Source organism: Amborella trichopoda, chromosome 6 (assembly GCF_054954075.1).
Source record: "Amborella trichopoda isolate Santa Cruz 75 chromosome 6, AtrichopodaSantaCruz75HAP2 v2.0, whole genome shotgun sequence".
Lineage (NCBI taxonomy): Eukaryota > Viridiplantae > Streptophyta > Magnoliopsida > Amborellales > Amborellaceae > Amborella > Amborella trichopoda.
The window spans coordinates 37,964,730-37,985,639 of NC_142341.1; the positions used below are offsets into that span (position 1 = coordinate 37,964,730).

Genomic DNA, 20,910 nt, shown 5'->3' on the forward strand with positions numbered 1-20,910 from the left:
CAGAAGGTTAATGATCTTTTTGGATGGTGCATTTGATCAATAAACGTGGTTAAAACTTGTCAAATAGCTAATGAGCAGCAGGAATGTCCAAACAACCAGTAATTCCTATCAAAATTTCATTGTCAATTTTTAGTTGCATGTGACGGGTTGTGTCAGAAACTTAAACATGACATTATTCCTTTTGTATAATTTGCAGGATATGAGCTAACTAGATGTATAATTTTAATGGTATACATTAGCTAAGTAAATCAGCCAATTGATTTATTAAATGAAGCAAGCAGTCTAGACATAGTAAGAGGCAATTGTATAACCAAGATTGCTTGAAAATTCGTTATCTCTATGCCTATTTCCATGTATGCCACTTTTAAGTTCGCCGTTCAATTTAGGAATGTGTTTCACTTCTATGGTTTAACTTTGGAGGAATGAAATGAATATAATGAGTCGTAATTGCCACTTTTTCTATTTCATTCTATTTTTTTCTACTATAATGAGTGAATGCTTCATATTTCTATGAGCCATTTCAAAGGAGTGAAATGCATGTGAGAAGAGAAGAATATTTTTTAAGAGAAAATGTAGCTGGATGGGAGAAAAATCTTTATTTCTTTAAATTAACAAAAGAATAACGGTAGAAATCAAAGGTTTTAAAGATGTATTTAAAATTTTAAAAATCAATGAACTTTCACTTTATTGCCACTTATGAATGTTCATGTCCATGGCATGAACATTTCATTATTTTTTTATTTATGATTGCAACAGGAATGTCTACAACATCTACAAGTAGTGGGGGCTTCCCACCCCGTCAATGTCTTCACTGTGATGTTGATTGTGCTATATATAGATCAACTACCAAAGACAACCCAAATAAATTATTCTTTCGATGTATATAAACTAAATGCCTTTGGTGTTAGGATGGGAAATATAAATTCCTTCATTGGTGTGATCAATATGTAGCAAATGTGAACTACATGGCAAATTTGAGGCAGCGAAATGCACCACAGTGGAGTCGCCACAAGAATCACATGAGCATGACCTAAAAATTCATGAACCAATGGCAGTACAACAATCCAGCATTGTTGTCTAGGCTACTTAAGATATATTTTATATTTCCTATGTGTAACTAATGTTCTTATTGGTGCACTCATTTTTTTTAATTTTCATAATTGAATTGTTCAAAAAAATCTCGTGAACATGTAAATCTTGTATTTGATACTTAATTGAGGTTGTGGTTGACATTGTTTAGAGACTACTTGATTTTAGAAGTGCAAAGAAGTTTATCATGCAACATCAGCATCAATTATTGTACAAATATCTCTCTCTAGCGACCATGGTCATCCATAAAAAATCCAAGGTTCTCTCTCTCTAAGATGCTTCTCTCACTCATTAATTAAACTCTCTCTCTCAAACAAATAAAATTTATTGTAAATCCCCATTTTTTAGAGAGAGAGAGAGGGGGAGAGTGCACCAATGCAGCAAGGTTGGAAATCTTGTGATTGATTTTGTAACTAAAACAAAAATTACGAGTAGAAAATGTCGATAGTTCTTCTAATAAATATGGGAATAAATTTTTTTTTTTTTTTTTCACTAGCTATATTGTTTGTCTTACAAGTATTAGAGATAATTTAATTTAAAGTTTAAAAATAGAAAAATATATAACTTCATGATTTCCTAAAACATTGACGTTAATTACATATTTGGTATGTAAGATATATATAGGATACAATGGAAGGAACAAGACAAAAATAGCCCTAAACAACAGTAGGATATTTGGCAAAAGAGCGAGAGAGAAGATAGAGCAAGAGTAGAGAGAGAGAGAGAGAGAGAGAGAGAGAGAGAGAGAGAGTATATTTTGAGAGACGAGGGTTAAAATTTATTTTCGTGCTCAACGCTCTTTAAAGCTCAAAATGCTTTCGAAACAAAAAATAAAATAAAATTCAAACAGTCTAATTTTTAAAACATCGAACCACTTTGAAACGTTACAAATAGGTAAGGGGATTTGATAATGGGATCAAGGGCAAACATGACAAAAAAATAAAAAGTATCAAGGTTACCAAACTATCTGATGTTTGAAATATAGATTGGGGGCAAATTTGACCAAAACAATTTGAAGATGCGTCATTTCAAATAATAACTGCTTTTTTTTGGGCCATTCTGTTTAATGGTAAAAAATACCCAATCCATACATAAATTTCCCATTTTTCGAAATCGTTAATATTTATTATAACGGGCTCTGCCCGTTATGGCCAGCAGACCACAAATTCATTTGGGGGTCATTTGGATACTTGGAAATCCATTACAATGAAACATATTACAAAGAAATCTAGCATTTTCAATACTTGGGTACACCTAAAGAGTAATGAAATGAAAATGATTACACGCCATTTTCCCATATACTGTGAAAACAATTATGCGTGGATTAGCAAAAAAATCAATCACAGGTCGCGATGGGTAATTATTTACATGCCATTTTCCCAAATCCCTTCGCTGCTAACTCAACCTCTCTTCTCTGTACGAGCCTCCCTTCTCAGTACTCTCTCTCTTTACAAGCAAGCGGTGCGGGTAATATTTGTGAGCAAATCTGCTATATCTCTCTCTCGGAGCAACAAACTTGGAGCAACCTCGAACAAAATTGTTGCCTTTCTCTCTCTGTTGGAGGAACTAACTTAGAGCAACCTCTCTCACCCTATTCGAAGTCTGCATCTGTCTCTCTTACCATATCCAAGTAAGAGCAATTTCTCTTGCTCTCTCTATCTTTCTCTCTCTCTGTTAAAAAAATTAGGATTCTACCTATTTTTCTACGACATAAATCTGCCCTAAAAAATTTAGGGCTTTCATTTTTTCTAATGCCCTATAAAAATAGGGTTTGGTGAGTAAAAGATTCTTGCAACAATACGTATTTTACAGGCCATGGGGGTTGATTTGAGCATGTAAGATTAGGTTGATTTTGTTCATTCTTTGTTACTCCAGTTTCTATAAAATTAGTAAAGTTATAGGTAGATTTGGCTTGTTCTTGTTATTTTAGTTTACATAAAATCAGTAATTATGAAAGGTTTAAGAAATCTTGATCATGGGGTTATCACACAGTAGTTACAAATATTTATTTTATGAGGTCAAGAGTTATTAGGCAGAGTGAATATTGGTGATTTGAACATCTTGTAACGAGAGCAACAAATTTATATTCTTTACTTCAACAAATTTCTCTATAAAAGTTTCTATTGTTTGATGCCCCAAATGTATGTCAACAATCAACAATATGTGGTAAAGATAGAAATGTTTTTTGGGGATTTTTTTTGTGTGTATCTGTCTCTTCTCCACTTACCAGATTTCATAGATAAAAATCTTCGTTAACACCTGTTATAGGATAAAAATATTAAATTATGCTAACTTATGTTTGCTCTTGATCACCCATCATGGTTGTTAAATTTATTAGCCATTAGCATCGTCGTTACAGTAACTCCAATGCATTAAGGTATTTTATAATAACCGAATTGTCTCTTTGTGGCCCTCATTCTTAACCACTTCTTTGAAAAATGACTAGTTTGTATATATATTTGTTTTGTGATTGCTATTGAGATTTTCTTTAGGTCTTATAGAGTGATCAATTTTTTCCTCTGGTGAGTAACAATCAAAACCTCAAGCAGGAAGTAAAAATGAAAATAGCCGGATCAGTTGTTGCAGCTGGTAGTACTCTAGATATATTAGGTACTATTGCTAGCGACCTATATGCATAAATCATCTGCTCTAAAGCGTAATTTAATTGAAACAAAGTACCATAAAACGATAATTAACTCCACTGAGGTGGACTGTTGAAACTAGATTAGAATGAGTAAAAGATGTTACTTTATCTTGAAGAATATTCGTTTAGAGAGTGAAAATATCATTGATACAATGGGGGTTTCATTTGATGAATAACTTGTGATGTTCATGCACATTCTAAGCCAAAACCTGAAGGACCGAAAGATTGGTTTTGAGTTTGGTCACTCAGGAGAAATTGCCAGTCGACATTTTAACCTAGCGTTCAATGCAGTCATAGAACTTCTTAAAGAATTCTTCAAACCACCGTAGTCGAACTTACCACCAGAAATCGCTCGTAAGAAGGGGACGTTGTTTCTCTATTTTAAGGTAATGCATATTGATCATATTTGATGTTTTTTGCTTGATTACTATGGTATTCAACAACATTTTAATTGCTTCTCAATAATAGGATTGTGTTGAAGCCATTGATGGCACTCATATCCCGGCAACTGTTCGAACTAGGCTCTAAAAAAAAGTGTAATAAAAAGGGTTTTGCATCACGAAATGTGATGGACGCTTGCCTATTTAACTTTCAATTCCAATGTATTTTTGCTAGATGGGAGGGTACTGCTGCTGATTATCGTGTTTTGCAATCATCACTCTCCTTGATGATCTTCTTGTAGTTCCCAATGGTATTTCGACTATATCTTTGATACTATATTTGTTCACATACTAATATATTACTAATTGATTTTAATCTCAATCAAATATTCATCTTGTAGGAAATTACTACTTGATTTTAATCTCAATCAAATATTCATTTTGTAGGAAAATACTACTTTGTAGATCTGGGTACCCTAATATCCAAGGATTTCTCGCCCCTTAGCGTAAGACTCGTTACCATTTGAACGACTATGGTCATGTCAAAGAAAGATCACATGCCTACAAGGAGTTGTTTAATAAACGACATTTCTCATTCAGAAATGCCATTGAATGTGCTTTTGGAGTTTTGAAGGCACATTTATGTATCTTGAAAGTGACAACTACCTATCCAATCAAAAAACAAGTAAAGAGAGTTGTTGCATGCTGCATTTTACACAATTTCATTCTAAGTGAAGACGGTGACCTTCCTGATTATGAAGATGTAATAACTGATCAAAACCAGCCACCATTAATGGAAGTTCCAAAATCGGAAGTATTTAGGAGGAGTCAAAGAGAGAGAGATGAGTGGTTTGAGCTCAGAGATGACCTTGCGCTGTGGATGTGGGCAGATTATAACAGTAGTCTTAATTATGTGGGCAGATTATAGGAGTCGTCTTAATTGAAGCTCATAATTTTTATTTTTGTAATTGAGATGGATTTATGAAAAAAACTTTTATGGGATGTAAACTTGATTTTGCTTTATGTTTTCTATTAGACATCATGACCTTTTTAAATCTATGCAAAATTTTATTTTGCTTATGTATAACTTAGTTTTGTAATTGTATTTTACATTGCTATATTAGAAGAATGCATTTCATGTGATTTTTTTTTAATAGTTGATGTGATAGTGATATTTGATAATTCATGTTTGACATGGCAAATGAAATTCCAATGACTCGATTAAATCTCAAGACAGGGAGGAAACTTAAGTGGACTTAAAAAATAGAGATAATTTTGTTGGAGCTGTTTGTTGAGCAATGATTGCTAATAAAAAAGCCTATATCAACTTTTAAAAATGAGCAATGGATCTTGGAATGAATTTGAGAAGAGATGCTTTTAAGAATAAACTTAAAATGTGGTCAAAGAACTATATCACTCTAATAAAAGAAAATGAAAGATCAAAGTGGCTTTGATAAAATACTGGTAATACATTTCTCATATTTCTTTTCCTGATATAGCCAAATAGCAATGTATTTTCCAAGGTACTCGAAATACTATCCAAACAATAAAATCCATTTACAGATAATGTATTACTTAATAATATATTAAATTAAGCAAACAATATATTTCGGAGACAATATATTTCGTCGACCCCTTCATGTTCCGATATATGGCGCGTACGTGTTTGAACGGTTGTTAAGACTCAGGAGATGAGATTTTTTGTAGTGGATAATGCATGCCTTGTTCACATAGCAGACCCAAGAAACTCCGAGCATATTACCAAGATGCATTTAGTGAGAGAAACCAGAATGCATTAATAAGTTCCATGGCTCTGACAACTCACTCTAACACCAGTTTATTTCTGTCACAGAGGAAAACATCCCGAATATCCTCCTCGCAATGGCTGTTTATGAAACCCGATTCATTCCCACACATTTCACGCTTCTCCGTTTGTGAAACCCTATTATCTAGGGTTTCCGCCAAGAGCATTTCTTACAGGAGCTGTGGGCGATCGGGTCCTTGCTTTTATCCTCTGAAAGCAGCAGCCTCGGCTGATGGATTCTCAGATGAACAGTCATTTCATAACGAAGAGGAGTTTGAAGAAGATGGAATTAGTGGAAGGCACTCAAAATGGAGATTTAGGGGTTCTTTGGAGAAGTTGCAGAGGGCTTTTGAAGTGGTCTGGTCGGTGTTACCTGGTGGAAGCTGGTGGAGAGTTGGTAATTCAGTTGAAGGGGATGCCAAGAAATCGGTGACGGTGTTTTTTGCATTGCGTAAGATGTGGGATCTGGTTTCTGATGATAGATGGGTCATCATCGGTGGTTTTGCATCCGTAATTGTTGCAGCTGTATGATTATTTATCCTATTATTTAGTGCTTGAATTATGGTTTATCGGCTCCTTTTGCTTTATAATACAGCGGAATCGTGGTTTTTAGTCAATTGCATTTCCATAATAACAATGAATTTTATTGGTCTTTTCTTTTGTTTATATTCCTCAGATTTTTTGCAGCGTTTCCTTGTTCTTGTTTGAATGGTGTTGGCTTTTCAGAAGAAGCGCAAGTGATTATGCATAAAAGAAAACATATACTATGATAATATTATCAGTAAAAAAGCCCTGCTGTAATTTAAGTTCGAACTTCCAAGCCTTGGGGCTGGTGATTGTGATCTATAAGAGGACGAAATATAATGCTCGATCATTTGTTTGCATACCTATGGTGAATTGTTGCTTCTTAGACATCAAAGCATTATAACTTATATGTATTAGAAGAAGATGGAACAACTTTCAGTTATCACATTGTATCAATGGAGGGAAGGGGTTCATTCCACACCCAAGTCCATTTTTGGTGGATATGAGGTACCTGTTAACCAGGTGGGGATCTGACCTCTCACTTTCTTAGGAGAAATATGATGATTGGGGTGAACTTAGAAGCAGATTGGATAGCTATTGGAAAATTGAAGAGAAGTTTTTGAGACCCCAGTAGTGGAAGATATGGGAAAAAGCTTTCCCTTAGGAAGCTTGCATATTATCCTTGTCAGGAAGGGTTCTCCATAAAGTTATCCTTCCAAACTTGCCAATTATTTATGTTTCTATACCATATGCTAGCTTTTTTGTGGTGAATACATTAGAGAAATAAGAGATGTCTCATGTAGTGGTTGCAGTTCATCACATAAATCTCACTTGTTCAAATGGAGGAGTTTGCCAACCTCATAGGTTTAGTAGTGTTGGCACATTTATTAGATATTTGGTGTGGTTGAGGGTCTCTTTTGAGTGGTTTACCAAGAGGTTTCTAGGGTGGCTCTAATACTTAAAGCCATGGTCAAGGAGTGCTACAAGTGTTTTGGTGACGGGATTGTAGTTGCCTGAAGTTCAGAAAAATGAAGTGTTTCAATATGTTCATTTTGGGACTAGGAGAGTGAAGGGAAGTTTGCTGTGGGATACTTCTATCGGGGAATGTCGTCCCTCGGTTTGTTTGGAAGGTTTCTGACTGTCCTACAGTCCTAACTTTTGGATGATTGTGTGCTCAGATAAAATCCTCACTATTGATTATTTAGAAAATTGAGGCTGGACTTTTGAAGCATCTTGGTGTGTGTATTATGTGTAAGAGTCTAGCTTCTTCTGTTTTGATCAAATGTTGACATCCTTTGGTATAGAGTGGGTGATGCATAGTTGGTTACCAATGTCTATCTCTCTCCCCAGTGGAGCTCAATCACTGTGGAAATTATATAATTGGGGATGTTGTGGGGTATTTGGGGAGAAAGGAGAAATTACCTACGAAGGGGAGAAAGCATCCCATGGACCACACATAAAGGGTTTCATCACCCGAGTTCCAGTGTTTCCACTTGTCAGATCTGTTGTGTAGTTGAGGGCATATTGCACTCCTGAGACCACTTAGCCGAAAGCTTTGGGTACCATGGAAAAAGCAAAGAACTTGTTTGATGTCATTTTTGAGTCCTGTAGGGGTCTGTGACTTAGGTTGAGATGAAATTTGTTGCTTGTGGGAATTGGAATTGTGGTTTGTCAATCTTGGATGGTCCTAATAATTTGAGGCAGATTTCACCCTTGACCACCTAACCCATGGCTTTTGGTTTTGTTGAGAAAACTGATGAAAATCTTTAATAGCATGCTTGGGTCACTTAGGGGTATGTGACCCCACTTTGGCTGAGATGAAAGTATTCCTCTAGGGAATTAGAATGTGACTAGTCAATCTTGGTTCCCCTCTTAGTTGAAGGAGATTTTTGAAACCCATCCCATGGGTAAGCAGGTGGCAGGTACCGGTTTGAGAGTTAGCCATCATATTTCGGAGGTCATTGATTTGTTTTCTGTTGAACCGGTTCTATTTTGTCATGTACCTCATAGTGCCAATCGTTGACTGATGCATTTGACAAGGATGGAGTGGGATGCCTCTCTTTTTCTGTCTTTTTTTGGTCTTCAGTTGTGGGATGCCATCCAGGCAGTTATCACTGCAGTTGTATATTATTTTTTCTACTTTCATAGCAAAATATTAGATATGATTCAAAAAAGAAAAGTATCTGTTGACCATTGTGTTCATGTGTACACCCACAAGCAGATAAATTGATAACACGAGAAAGAAACAACCTTCATTGGAAATTTGACAAGTACATATAACTTGTACACTCTTCCTCAACCTCAATTAGGTTGAAAGAGGACAAGCAAGTGGTGTTTTCTTGCCAATAATTTTTGTCAATTGCTAGCCATGACCTTACTAAAGAGGGTGGCAGGTTGTTGAGTAGAATACTTTAAGGTTTCATATTTACATCTGCCTATTTTTTGCTCATAATTTTGCTATTTAATTCTTTGTCCTTTATCAATGCATTCTTTACTCTTGGTAATATGCAGTGTTCAAAAAACTGTTTGGCCATTGATCTCAATGGACCATTATGAGTGACTTGGGTGACATGGAGTTGACTTGCCCAAGTGTGTATCCAGATGCTTAAAGAGCTCAAAAAACTGAAAAAGGGGAAAACTAGTAAAAAATTGTTAAAGATCAGAAAAATAAAAATAAACATAATAATGTAAGAAGTTTATAAACAATTAACAACTTCAAAAAAAAAAAAAAAAATGGAAGAAGTTTATAAAAGATGGAAAATAATATCTAAAGGATAGAAAACTTAAATAGATAAAATATTATAAATGTATACATGAAAATTGAAAATAAAGCAAATTAGATATCACTCATTTCTTTGATAAAATGCAACAATGGTTGAAGTATTACTAGATTGAGTGAAATCAATAAAAAATAAGTCAATTATATGGATTTTAATTGACAAAAATGAGATGTAACAAAAAATTTGCGGCCAATTCCCAATATTCGAGCTCAGTGCAAATCGATGCATCTAATCCTTGTCAAAGCTTCATTAGACAACCTCAATGGTAAATCTGAAATAAAAGTCTCACAAATCTGAGATCGTTTATCTTTTTTTGAGAACAAACAAGTCTTTGATTGGGTGAATAACCCAAAAACAGGCTTAGGGAATGAATTTGTTCAAACTTTGTCCACCCATTGCGAAGAAATCACAAACCACATTGGACAAACCTTGGTCAAAAATCTCAATCACTCGAATTAGACAAATTTGTTTTTCTGCTCAAATCTCATTGATTTAGGATGATCATTCAAATTTAGTGTATGGACTAATTTGAACTCAAATTGGTTTCTCTAAGGTGAAAAATGATAAAAAACAGGGTCCTGGATTTCTGTCCCCCTGCATATTTTATTTGAAGTGCAATACTTCGGCTAGTACTTTAGAGACTTGCTGAGTCCATGGAGAACTCATTCAAGTCAGCTTGAGTTTTGCATTAGTTGGTCAAGTCTCTACCATACTTGCCGGAGAACTCCGCACATTATATACACCCCACGAGCTATGTGTTGTTCTAGGCTGGCCGCCTGCTGAGGCCAAGCGACTCATGGGACTCTGAGCTGACTAGTTATACACAATGTTAAAAAATGTGGATTCGACCGCCTAGGTGGTCGCAGGCGCTCAGATACCTGGTGGCTTGTGTAGTGGGGGGCTCCGTCCCCTTGTGAATTATTGAACCCCCTTATTTTTGTGCACAAAACATCTAATTTTTTTTGTTTAATGAACCTTGTTTTGCTAGTTCATTGTGTGTAATTTTATTCAAGGGATCAAACTTAAACATACGTGACTTTGAATTGTGAATGGGATGACTAAAAGTGGTATTAAAAGAATGAAAATTACCCAAAACTCATCGATTATGCAGCAAGAGCCAAGTAAGGCAACAATAGAATATCTCAATAACTAGAAATGTTGATTTGTCATTATAGATCATATCTTACAATTCATAACCCGCAAAAAAAGCCTAAACTCAAAGGGCATAAACTAACAAAACTCAAAAGTAGACAACAAATATGATGAACTCAAATATGAGGTTGAGTCTCATCATCACTCACAACATCATGTCCACATCCATGACCAGCATTAAATGTACCAGAATATGATGATGATTTCAAGCCTTCATCATCAGAATCATCCTTCTCCTCCTCCTAGTATTCACCTTCTTCCCTTGTCTCCTCTGAGTCTGCCTCCTCCTTCTCTAATCATACTCCTATTAGCCTCTTCCCCTTCCCCTTCGCCTTCCCCTTCCTTTGAGTTTGAGATCTATTAGTCCTCATAGGGATTAAGGCCATACTAGACGCCTCAGGTAGTTGGGTCCATGTCAAGCTCTCCCCTGCGAATGCATGTTCATTGCCAGCAACCTCCTTGACCAACCATTCGCGCTATTCGTCCACATCTTTCACAAGGATGGGGTCAATTATTTGATTCCACTCTAAATGGTGCTCGTTCAACTTCTGATTTTACTAAATAAAAACAAGGTCTTTCGGCCTCTTCTGCTCAAAACTATTTCCCTTCTTCCTATGTAACTGTTTCATAATGCATCATTGCATTATTAGTTTTTAATTACTTAAAAAAATTATTGTACAAGTTTGGGTGGTAGGAGATGAGGACAAATGGTGAATTTACCATCTCAAATGTGTTGAAATTGCGCTCGCATCTGGACGATGTACTAGTTAAGTTTAAAATCCGTTGAGCCATGCTTTGCAAGTGAGGGCACTTTGTACATGGTGGGCCCACCATGAAGCTACAATACATAAAAAATGAGTAAAGTACGTATATATGAGTAAATTTAGAAAGTCAAGTTAAAAATTTAAACTTTAAAGTAAGACGTAAGAACTTAAATAATGAATACATTTTCAACTTACATGGATATATTTTTGTCCTTTGCCTCGGTGCTGTCCGTCCCAAGTGTCCCTATGGAGTCTCGATACATGTCAAGTTCCATAAATACTTTGTCTTGGACATCTAAGTCAGGGTTGAGCTTCACAGTGCACTTGTTATTTGCTTGCATGAAATAAGCCTTACACTCTAACTCAAAATTAGTATATTAGTAAGCAAGGTTTAGATAGTACCCTCTTAGGTGTAGGGGCCTCTTCAGCTATAAATCCTATTTGTCGTCTACATTTTTCAAAATAGGGACATATCTGCTTTCATCATTCTTCAAGTGTTTCTTGATTCTTCTTTTGCGACCTCCGTTGCCTTGTGCATATGCCCCATTGCCAGTTCTATTTCACTATCTGCAAGGTGCAGTACTTTTTACGAGTGGCTCTAAAGATTGATGCAATGCTTAATCCCATTCTAAATAACGGGTGTTAAACAATATCAAATACCTTTTTCCCCTTCCATCCTTAGACCACTTGCTTTCCTTCCAATATGAAGAGACCAGCATGGTTCTAAGCTTGTCTCTTTGTTCATTAAGAGAATACAAAGAGAAGTATGAAGTTGCAAACCTTGTGACCCTTGGCCTCACCAAGTCCTTATCTTTTGCATAGGCCCTCATCATGGCTAAGACATTTGTGTGGCTGTAAATTAAAAATTGTTACAGTTTTACTTTCTTTATTATTTTTCCCACCACTTTCATCTTGCTAATTGCCTCAGGCGTGATATCAATGCAATGCGCCGCAAGGCGTATAGAAAATATACGGCCTCTTGAACTCTAACATCTTAGCAGCCGCCATATTGGTCTTATTCATGTCAGTAACAGTTTTGCCTCCTCACCTCCTCAATACACTTATATACTAATTCAAATGTGAATCTCTCATCATGAACCTTCTCAAATGCATCAATGGACCTCAAAAAATTGTTCCCATAGGACAATTAACCATTAAGTTTATAATGCTTCTTGTCCTCTTATTGGTCCAAGTATCTGTAATAATGGACATCCTTATGGGTCTTGAGGTACCAATTTGCGAGCTTCACCTTTTTTTCCGATAAAGGAGCCTTGAGCTTATAAGGTGTAGGGGCCTTTTTTCCTGGCCCAAATTGCCCCACTACCTCCAACGTGGCTTGGAACCACTTCATGCTAGTAGTATTCAATGGCATACAAGCTTGATAATACCATTTGCTTACATATTGAGAGATCCAATCCCTATCCTCTTCCTTAAAATGGCTCTCAATTCTAGTTTGTGCCCTTTCATGAAGTACCACCTCAGGATTGGAAGGGGGCAAGTAAGATCAATAGCCCCCCTTCTTCGCGGCCTCTTATGACCAAATCCCAATGTGCTTGGTTTAGAATGGAGCCCCGTTCCTCCGCATTTTCATCTTCATCTTCATCTTCCAAAACTATCTATAGATCTCATGATGTCTTCATATTTGTTTCTTCGACTCTTCTCTCTTCTTTGGCCCCCATGTTAATGATATAACATCTCTTCCTAACATCTCCAGGCCCTTGTGTATGTGGGGCTACATCCCCTCTAATGCTGGCCAAGTGTGTCTTCAATTGATTAATGTCAGCATTATACTTCTTTTTACAAAGCTGCAAGCTACCTCATTCGTGGTGTTAGGATTGGGACAAAATACATTTATGACAAGTCCAATGTCTAGATAAATCCACAAAATCCAGATTAATTCTCAAAACAATTTTCAACTACCCAAATATTGAGTAAGGAACACAACCCAATTAAGAAGGGGTTATAATTTAACTATTATTTTATACAATAGTTTACTAAATAACTATGTCGTCTAAAATGCAGAACTCAAACTGGTTATTGAATCAATAACATAAATCACAATCATCAAAATATACAATAAAGCTGCTAATGTCACCTTAAATATAAAAAGTGACCATCCAAAAAAGCACAGATAGGCAACAAAGTAGAAAAAATTAATATACCTTCTCAATATTTTGACAATCTGCATGCCCAGGAAAAAAGGCTGACTTAAATGTAAAAAAAAACTCAAAATAAAACCTGCGCACCAATAGGCAATGATATAAAGCAAAAAATGAAAAAAACAGTGCATAAATACTAGCCAAATTTAAAATAAGAAAAAATCAAGACCCAACCAAAAACCGAGAAATGAAATACACCAACCTGTCAAAGCCAATCAAACTTGGCTCAAATTGGTGACTTTTGATTGCTGAAAGACTTCTTTTACAACCACTTCAAGTCTCAATAAGCATCGGAAAGTTAAAAAATTGTCAATCTACATAAAAATACAAAATCTTGTATTTGTGGTCGTTTTTCAATATCCAAATACAAAAATGGGTTTTTTTTTTTTTGGTGGGGGGGGTAAATTGCTCACCAAAGCCCTTCCCCTGCTTTTAAGGGGGGAAATGGCCAATTTTGCCCTTGGCCTAGGGCCTTTTTTCCACTGTTGGCCAAGAGCACCATCGGGCGGCCTAGGCAGGCGCCTGAGAGCAACACCACATAGGGCCCTGCTGAGGCCCTATGTTCAGTAAGGCCCCTAGGCGCCCTAGGCAGCCGAAATTTTCATCATTGGTTATACATGTATGGCTGATGCTGATGGTACTTTAGTCATTTACATCTATGAGAGCATGGGTCATCCACCCACATTCTATAACCAAATGAATACATTCTCCATGCAAGGGTCTCCTCTTTTGATATTGTATTAGATCCTAAAGTATGCACATCTTTCTGGATTCATAAATCATGATCTCTTGTCTAATATTTCAAAGTGTGGGATATTTGTTCTATTCTGATAAATGTTTTGCCTGCGTGTCTATACTCACATGAACAATACACACATTGGTCAATACCTGCATAGTGATATATCAAATATGTATTATTCAAAAAAACATATCAAATATGTATGCGTGCTCTAATAGGTAAAAGTGGAAGTGAAAGGGTTATGTTAAGTAGCATGGGTAACTTGCAATCTCTATTTTCTCCTTTGACCCACATATTGTTTTCCATGTGTCTTGTTCTAGACATCTATGTTTCCAGCATCACATGTCTTTCACTCATTATCTGATGCATGCTGGTATGATCTAGAAGAATTTATCCTAGACCTGAACTAGTTTGTGAACAGAGTAAATGTCCGACTTGTGTTTGATGGAGTAAACACTTGTATTTGATAATATAAACGCATGCAATCCTCTATGCTAATGCACAAATATAATCGAATATAGAGTGCCAGATAAAGAAGACTTAGTCATGGTCATACATCTATGTAGTACTTTCTAGTTTTTGATTTTTTACTCATTGTTTTTATATGTTGTTCTGGCAGGCTTCTGAGATTTCAATACCAAACTTCTTGACAGCTACTATATTTTCTGCACAAAATGGCCCAACTTCCATATTCCAAAAAAATGTGCAGCTCTTGATCCTGATGTGTTGTACTTTTGGAATATTCAGGTCATAATCTTCTGTAATAAACCTGATTTCTTGCTAGGTTGAATTTGTAAATGAAGGCATTCTATAGGAAGGTACTGTAGCATCATAGACATCATTGCAATCATGTTAGTAGAGAAGGATTCAGTCTCGGAGATACTGAAAGAGATACTTAAATCAATGTTATTTAGAATACCTGAAAGAGATTTTCAATGATTTCTATGTAATAATTTGTTGGCATTTTGAGTTTCTCGTAAAACATTTTGCCCCAAAAATAATTTGCGGTGAATTTCAATTGATACTGGAAAATAATGGAACTCGGTAAATCTCGAAGTCTGTGAAAAAGTACAACTGAAATACTGAACCTATTCTTTATCTTAAAAGTGCACCATAGGTTCATTAAAGAGTCTAGAACGTTGGCTACGGCCTTCATAAAAACACTCGTAATATTGTCTAGCCATTCTGACAAAAAATTGTCAAAATGTCTTTGTGGGTTTTGAAATGACTTTTTGGGCTTCCTATATGTATAAATCATTATTATATTTTTCATGAGCGATAAAGTACACAATAAGAACTTTTAAGTATGGTATATGAAGGTCAATATCACCCTTAGCCGGTTGGGGACCTGCTACTAACTGCACTTAAAGTTCAAAAATAATTATCGCATTTTGCCAAACTACACGTAGCCACCTGATTTCACATCAAGTGGCTAATAGTGGTTGTACCTTCTTGTACTAAAGGTAAATGGTCTTATAGTATACAATCCCTTCATGATAACCATTTCTCATAACTTTCTTCATATCCGTGTTACTGCACAAATCAATTCCTCTATGAAGGTGGCATTGTGAACTGCTCCAATAACTGATCTTATGGTCTAAACTAGTTATTGCCCCATTCAAATGACTAGTATGTTACTCATTAGTCATCCAATGAATGTTGCAAAGGGGTCAAAGTAGTTTTATCTATTATGGCACCTGAAGGACTAGACTAGACTTCAAAGGATATATATGCAGTGGCAGGGATCATAAGTAGTTTAATTGTGAGGGGTAAGGGGTATACGTTTAGATTCATGGTAAGGGGTATACGTTTAGCTTTCTAGCCTCTATGGGCATCATATGTCGTGTGAGGTTAGCCATGGGAGGCTGGTGACTGCATCTTTAGTAGTCCAGGCTTTGTAATAGTACTGATATACATCAGTCAATTCCTATGGCACATTTGAGAATATGGACATTTCCTTTGGCAATGGGTAATGGCCGATGGGAATTATGGATCAAGATACAAGAGACAACAGGAATTGATATATTTCAGAAGGATTACTAGTAGAAGTTAGGCTTGAATTTGGTTGTATAACATTCCAAATGGCCTAAAGAAGGTAAATAGCTGAAACTAATTGCCTTTAAGAAAAAGGGTAGGTGGGCTTGTTTGGTTTTTTGAGGATTAATTTCTAGAGATCGCACCCTTGACCTCCCTCATCCAAACTAACATTTGTACCACTAAGCTGAAGCCGAATGGACCAAAATAAAATCTTTTGAAAGCTAGAATTATGCCTTCTTGACATTCCGTCCTTGAGGAGATCAATATTATAAAATGAGAAACCATGAAGATCTGTTAGAATGAGTATCGTGGAAATAATGCTGCTCTTGGCATCTGTGGTTGTAAGAGTTCATGAGTAGGTTCTCATTGTTGGTGAATATAGGTGAGCTGCCTAGAAGAAAGAATTGCATATGTTGGGTCTTGATCACTGTAACGTAGGTGCGTTAAAATGGTGTGAGAGAGGTGTTTGGGGATTCAAATGTGAATCAAGCAACAGGTTCCCAGAACTACCAAATTTCCAACAAATAATTGTTGAATTTGAGCGAGAAGTCTGGGTTGTTGGAAGAACTACAGTGGACTTGGATAGTGAAGAATCCCATTGGAGCTATGTGAAGAGGGGTGGTATGAAATAGAGGAAGTAGCAAAGGGGGTTAAGGGGAATATTTCAGTGGAAGGGCCAGTAGTATTTATTGGGAACATATACTAACCAGAAATGGGATTCATTGTGGTTAGCATGAGTGAAGGTCACATGGAGGTCACATGGACAGGAATGAATGAGATAGAGTAACAACATGACCACTTATTAGTGAGGATAGAAGAAAACCAATTATCACAGCTACAGTGGGAGGTCTGGCAAGAAGAAGGAAACAATGGGTGAGAAGTGGCAGGTAGCTGTCTGTTGGAATGATTTGGTGAGATAGTGGCAGTTAACACTGGAGTTCCTTTGTGTTTGCTTTCCTCATTTGAAATTCTTAAATTGATGTGTTTCTGATTCAATGAGGCTGGCATGCATATACACAGGATGATAGAATCTTGCAAATTGGATTCGTGGTCTTGCAATGGATGTGGACCTTGGAGATAAATGTGCTTGTCAGCAATATTTGCAGTGCCATAACAGGGAATATGTTAGCTGCACTAGAAGGATTGAGGGGTGAAGAGTGAATGTAGTGTGGAAGTGAGACTAGTAAGCAGAAGAGACATGATTGTGAAGGGAGAATGTATATGCTAGGCATATCTTTGTATAATTTCCTAAACGAATCTCGTAAGTCACTATAGCTATTATTATTAGCGACAGGTAGCGGTGCCTAATGAACTTCTTAACAAGCACCACCACATCCTCCTTTGCCTGGGTGACCCGCTCCATTGAGAGTCCAAATCAATTCCTAATGATACTATGGCCTCTAGTTTACTGATCTAGGAGGTAAGTAGGTATTGCAAATTTTTGCTTTAGTCATCATCTTCTCTTTTCTAGTTCTTGCTTCTCCCATGCTGTTTTGATTGTGATAGAAACTTGAGTAGTTTCAAATTCTTTCTTCCATTGATATGTTTCAAGTGGAGTGGTATTGGTATGTGATTATTGTAACATAAGAGACATCTTTTAAGAAACAATGCAGCCATGGAGAGCTTTAGGAGAAGATACTCAAAACATAAGTTTTCTAATGTCTATACACAATCCTGAAAAAGTTTATGCACACAAATCGAGGAGGAAATTGATCGTTGAGGCTTGGATTCCTCTGAGGATGCTGAAGTATTAAACTTTTGTTCACTCTCTCCATGTGTTCTTGTAACTATTGTTTCTTGGGATTATAGAGTTAGAGATGTTGGGATGAGAACGGTGCATATTGGGACTTCTTGAAAAAAGTTATATGATTTTGCCCTTGGCTTAGAAATATGACTTATATGCAATTTTATTTGAGAAACTATAGGGAGATTCTGAAAATGATATGGATGACCTATTAATTATTAGGCCACTTGGTGTGGGCCTTATCAAAAAAAGGTACTAACGGATGCTATGAAATGCTTATGATCAACAATGGTGGATGTATGCTGAAGACAAGTAATATTTTAATATTTGGTACTGCATTTATCTTAGTGGACTTACCAGTTTGTCATTGTTAATTTTGACTACAAAGTTCCTAATGCAGTTCTCTGTGTGTGTGTGTGTGTATCATTCAAAATACAATGTTAGAATGAGTTCTGATTGGTGTTATTATTGAAAAGTCCTTTTTTGGGTAAAAATTTCTTTTTTAGATAGCTTACTTGTTAATTAATGGTACACATGAAATTTTTACAAAAATGCGACGATAGTTTCAAAGTAATCGTCTTGAAAATTTCAACAATATTCATATGAGGATGATAAAAGTGCCACTTGACTTCCACTCATTGAAAAAGTTTATATAAAGTTGCAACCTTATACTAGAGAATTAAGGTGTGCATAAAAATCCAGTACAAAAGAGTGTTGCAAAGTTGGAAAACCTTCTAATCTCGACCTCGAGATATATGAATATAAAGAAAAAATGAATTTCAAGTCCCAAAAATGCTGCATCTTGTAAAAGTTATCTGGACCATCTATGTTCAAGATTTTCAAGTGCATATAAATGTATTTGATCTGCACCATTTTTAGAACTTTAAAATTCATAATTAGGGTTAGCACAATAATTGTCAAGCCATCATGAGGTTTCAATACCAGAACTACATCTTCCAACAAAATTTAGAGGTGTGCCTCACTTATATAGTATAAGGTGGGCACCTGATGCAGATCAAAATTTGGATGCTACAATTTTTAATTTTATTTTTGTTAATTTTATTTTTAGAGATTGGGTAGAATTTTTTTTTTTATTAGAGTTAAAACTTTTTAGAAATAAGAATATGATGGTTAGATGGTTCTCTTTAGATAATTTTAGGAAAGTTATCTTGTGGGTTTGGACGTGTAGCAAAGGAAGGTCAGCTTTAGTTATCTTTATGGGTTTTAAATAGGAGTTATCTTTTATGGAATGGGTAAGTTATTAGTTGCAAAGTATAATGGTAATTGTTGGTGCATGATTAGTTGATAGAGTTAGCTTCCTAAGATTAACGTGGGTATGTGTTAGTGCGTGAGAATAAGAGATAAGGGTGTAGTTTTGGTAAGATAAGTATTTTAGTTATAAATGGTAGGGTATTAATTGGTAGTTTCCTTTTTATAAGGAGGTTTTTTTCTTAGCTCATAGGAGTAGATTAGGTTGTTAATAAAATATTAAGTTAGATTAGGAAGGTTTATTATGTTTTTTTGGAATAGGACGTGCAAGGCGAGGGTAGGAATTGAGTCAATAACATTTTGTTAGCTATTTATTTTAGTAGTTAACTTTAGGGTGGTGAATGTAAACTTCTATAAAAAGGAGCACACGAATTGTAATTGGGGATTTGAATTTTATGAATGGAAAAAAAATGATCTTTGAGATCCTGTAGAGTGTGAGAGAGAGCCCTTTGTGGGTGTTTTTTCTTCTCCTTTGCTTATGGTCCGTGCTAGAATACTCGTATCTGCAAGTTTTGTTCTTTCTTTTTGTGATTTCCTTCATGATTTTTATTTCTCTCTCTTAAACGTGGTTAATTTTGCTGGTGTTGTTTGCTGGTAAAAGTTTATACTTTGTCAGGTGGTATCAGAGCATAGTCGATTCTTGTAGATCATAGTGCTCGCCGATTGGCCTCATGGGTCGTGGACAAGGTCTATGGCCGGGTATCGAGACTCAACCCATCCAGCGAGAGCGAGACCTCCGAGATCTCTAAGAGCTTGAGATCAAAATTTTGAGAAGGCAAGTAGAAGAGCTGACCTTGCGCTTAGCGCAAAAGTTAGCTTCGACATTGTCACGACCCCTCCTCTACCACCTGCCGGACACACCGGAGGACGATAGGGTGCGGGAACCGTGACCACATGTAGCGAATGCCACTCAGGTGGGAGTGTGCTCAACGCTTTGAAAAGATAGAAATCAAAGCCAACCACAAAAAATAAAAACCAAACTAACAAAACACGAAGCACACAACTCACAAACATACTGGGCAATTCAAGTCCCAAAATTTCGTAAGGTAGATCCAAAATATTACAAGAGAGTCCAAGGCACCAAAGGCCCAACAATAATACATAGTTCCAAAGCAAGAACAACTGTATGGCCAAACTGCCATCTAACACGTACAATCAAAGCGAAGCTTCCTCAAGAAGTACGGGGCTGCAACCGCCAGCCGCGATCACAGGAACGCCCTTCCACAAAACACGACAGCTATCACTCTACATAGGTGAAAGTTAAAGGAGTGAGCTATAAAGCCCTGTAAGCAGACCACAGTGCCATGCTTTCCTTCCTATGAATGTCATCTCACAACAATGCTCAAGGTGCTATGCCATTCTTATAAAACATGAGTCGTGCATCATAATCATATCTATGAGTGTGCCGTGCATGATTCATAGTGAAGCAGTAACAAAATCAGATCAATCACATATGATAGGAAGCGAAGGTCAATCAAATCATTCAACCATGCAAATCTTAGCAAATCAACATATGAAGGTAAGCATCAACAATTACCAACTAACTCGCTCCCTAATTCGCCTACTCCCGAAGTAGAAGCCCTATCCATCAGACCAAGCCAATCCCATGGCTTAGGATTTCTAGCATCACTCAGGAGGGAAAACAATGACAAATGGGGGAATCCATTACGTAATGTTTTCACACACACAGTCCCCAACGCGCTTTTGGGGCTTTTAATAGGCGATGGCCTTGCAAGACACTACCCCTTATGCTACTTTGGCTAGGAGTGTTACGCCTTTTGAGTGCCAATCACTATGAATGGGGGAACGACCACCCAAACATCA

The 20,910-nt window shown here is 36.4% G+C and overlaps 1 protein-coding gene across 27 annotated transcripts in view; it reads left to right on the forward strand.

Annotated features, from left to right (window-relative positions):
* The first annotated feature begins 5,723 nt into the window (after positions 1 to 5,723).
* Positions 5,724 to 20,910, forward strand: part of ABCB26 (transporter associated with antigen processing protein 1) — an 88,672-nt gene continuing 73,485 nt past the window's right edge. For 17 of the 27 annotated variants that reach the window (XR_016058269.1, XR_016058267.1, XR_016058268.1 and 14 more), the window contains exons 1-2: positions 5,724 to 6,442; positions 14,656 to 14,783. Coding sequence is in view for 5 of the 27 variants with exons in the window: in XM_088870472.1 (XP_088726598.1) it covers positions 5,831 to 6,442; positions 14,656 to 14,783 (740 nt within the window). In the remaining 22 variants the exon portion in view is untranslated. The remainder of the gene's footprint in view (positions 6,443 to 14,655; positions 14,784 to 20,910) is intronic. The other 10 variants (XR_016058274.1, XR_016058273.1, XR_016058275.1 and 7 more) reach the window with 3 other exon arrangements.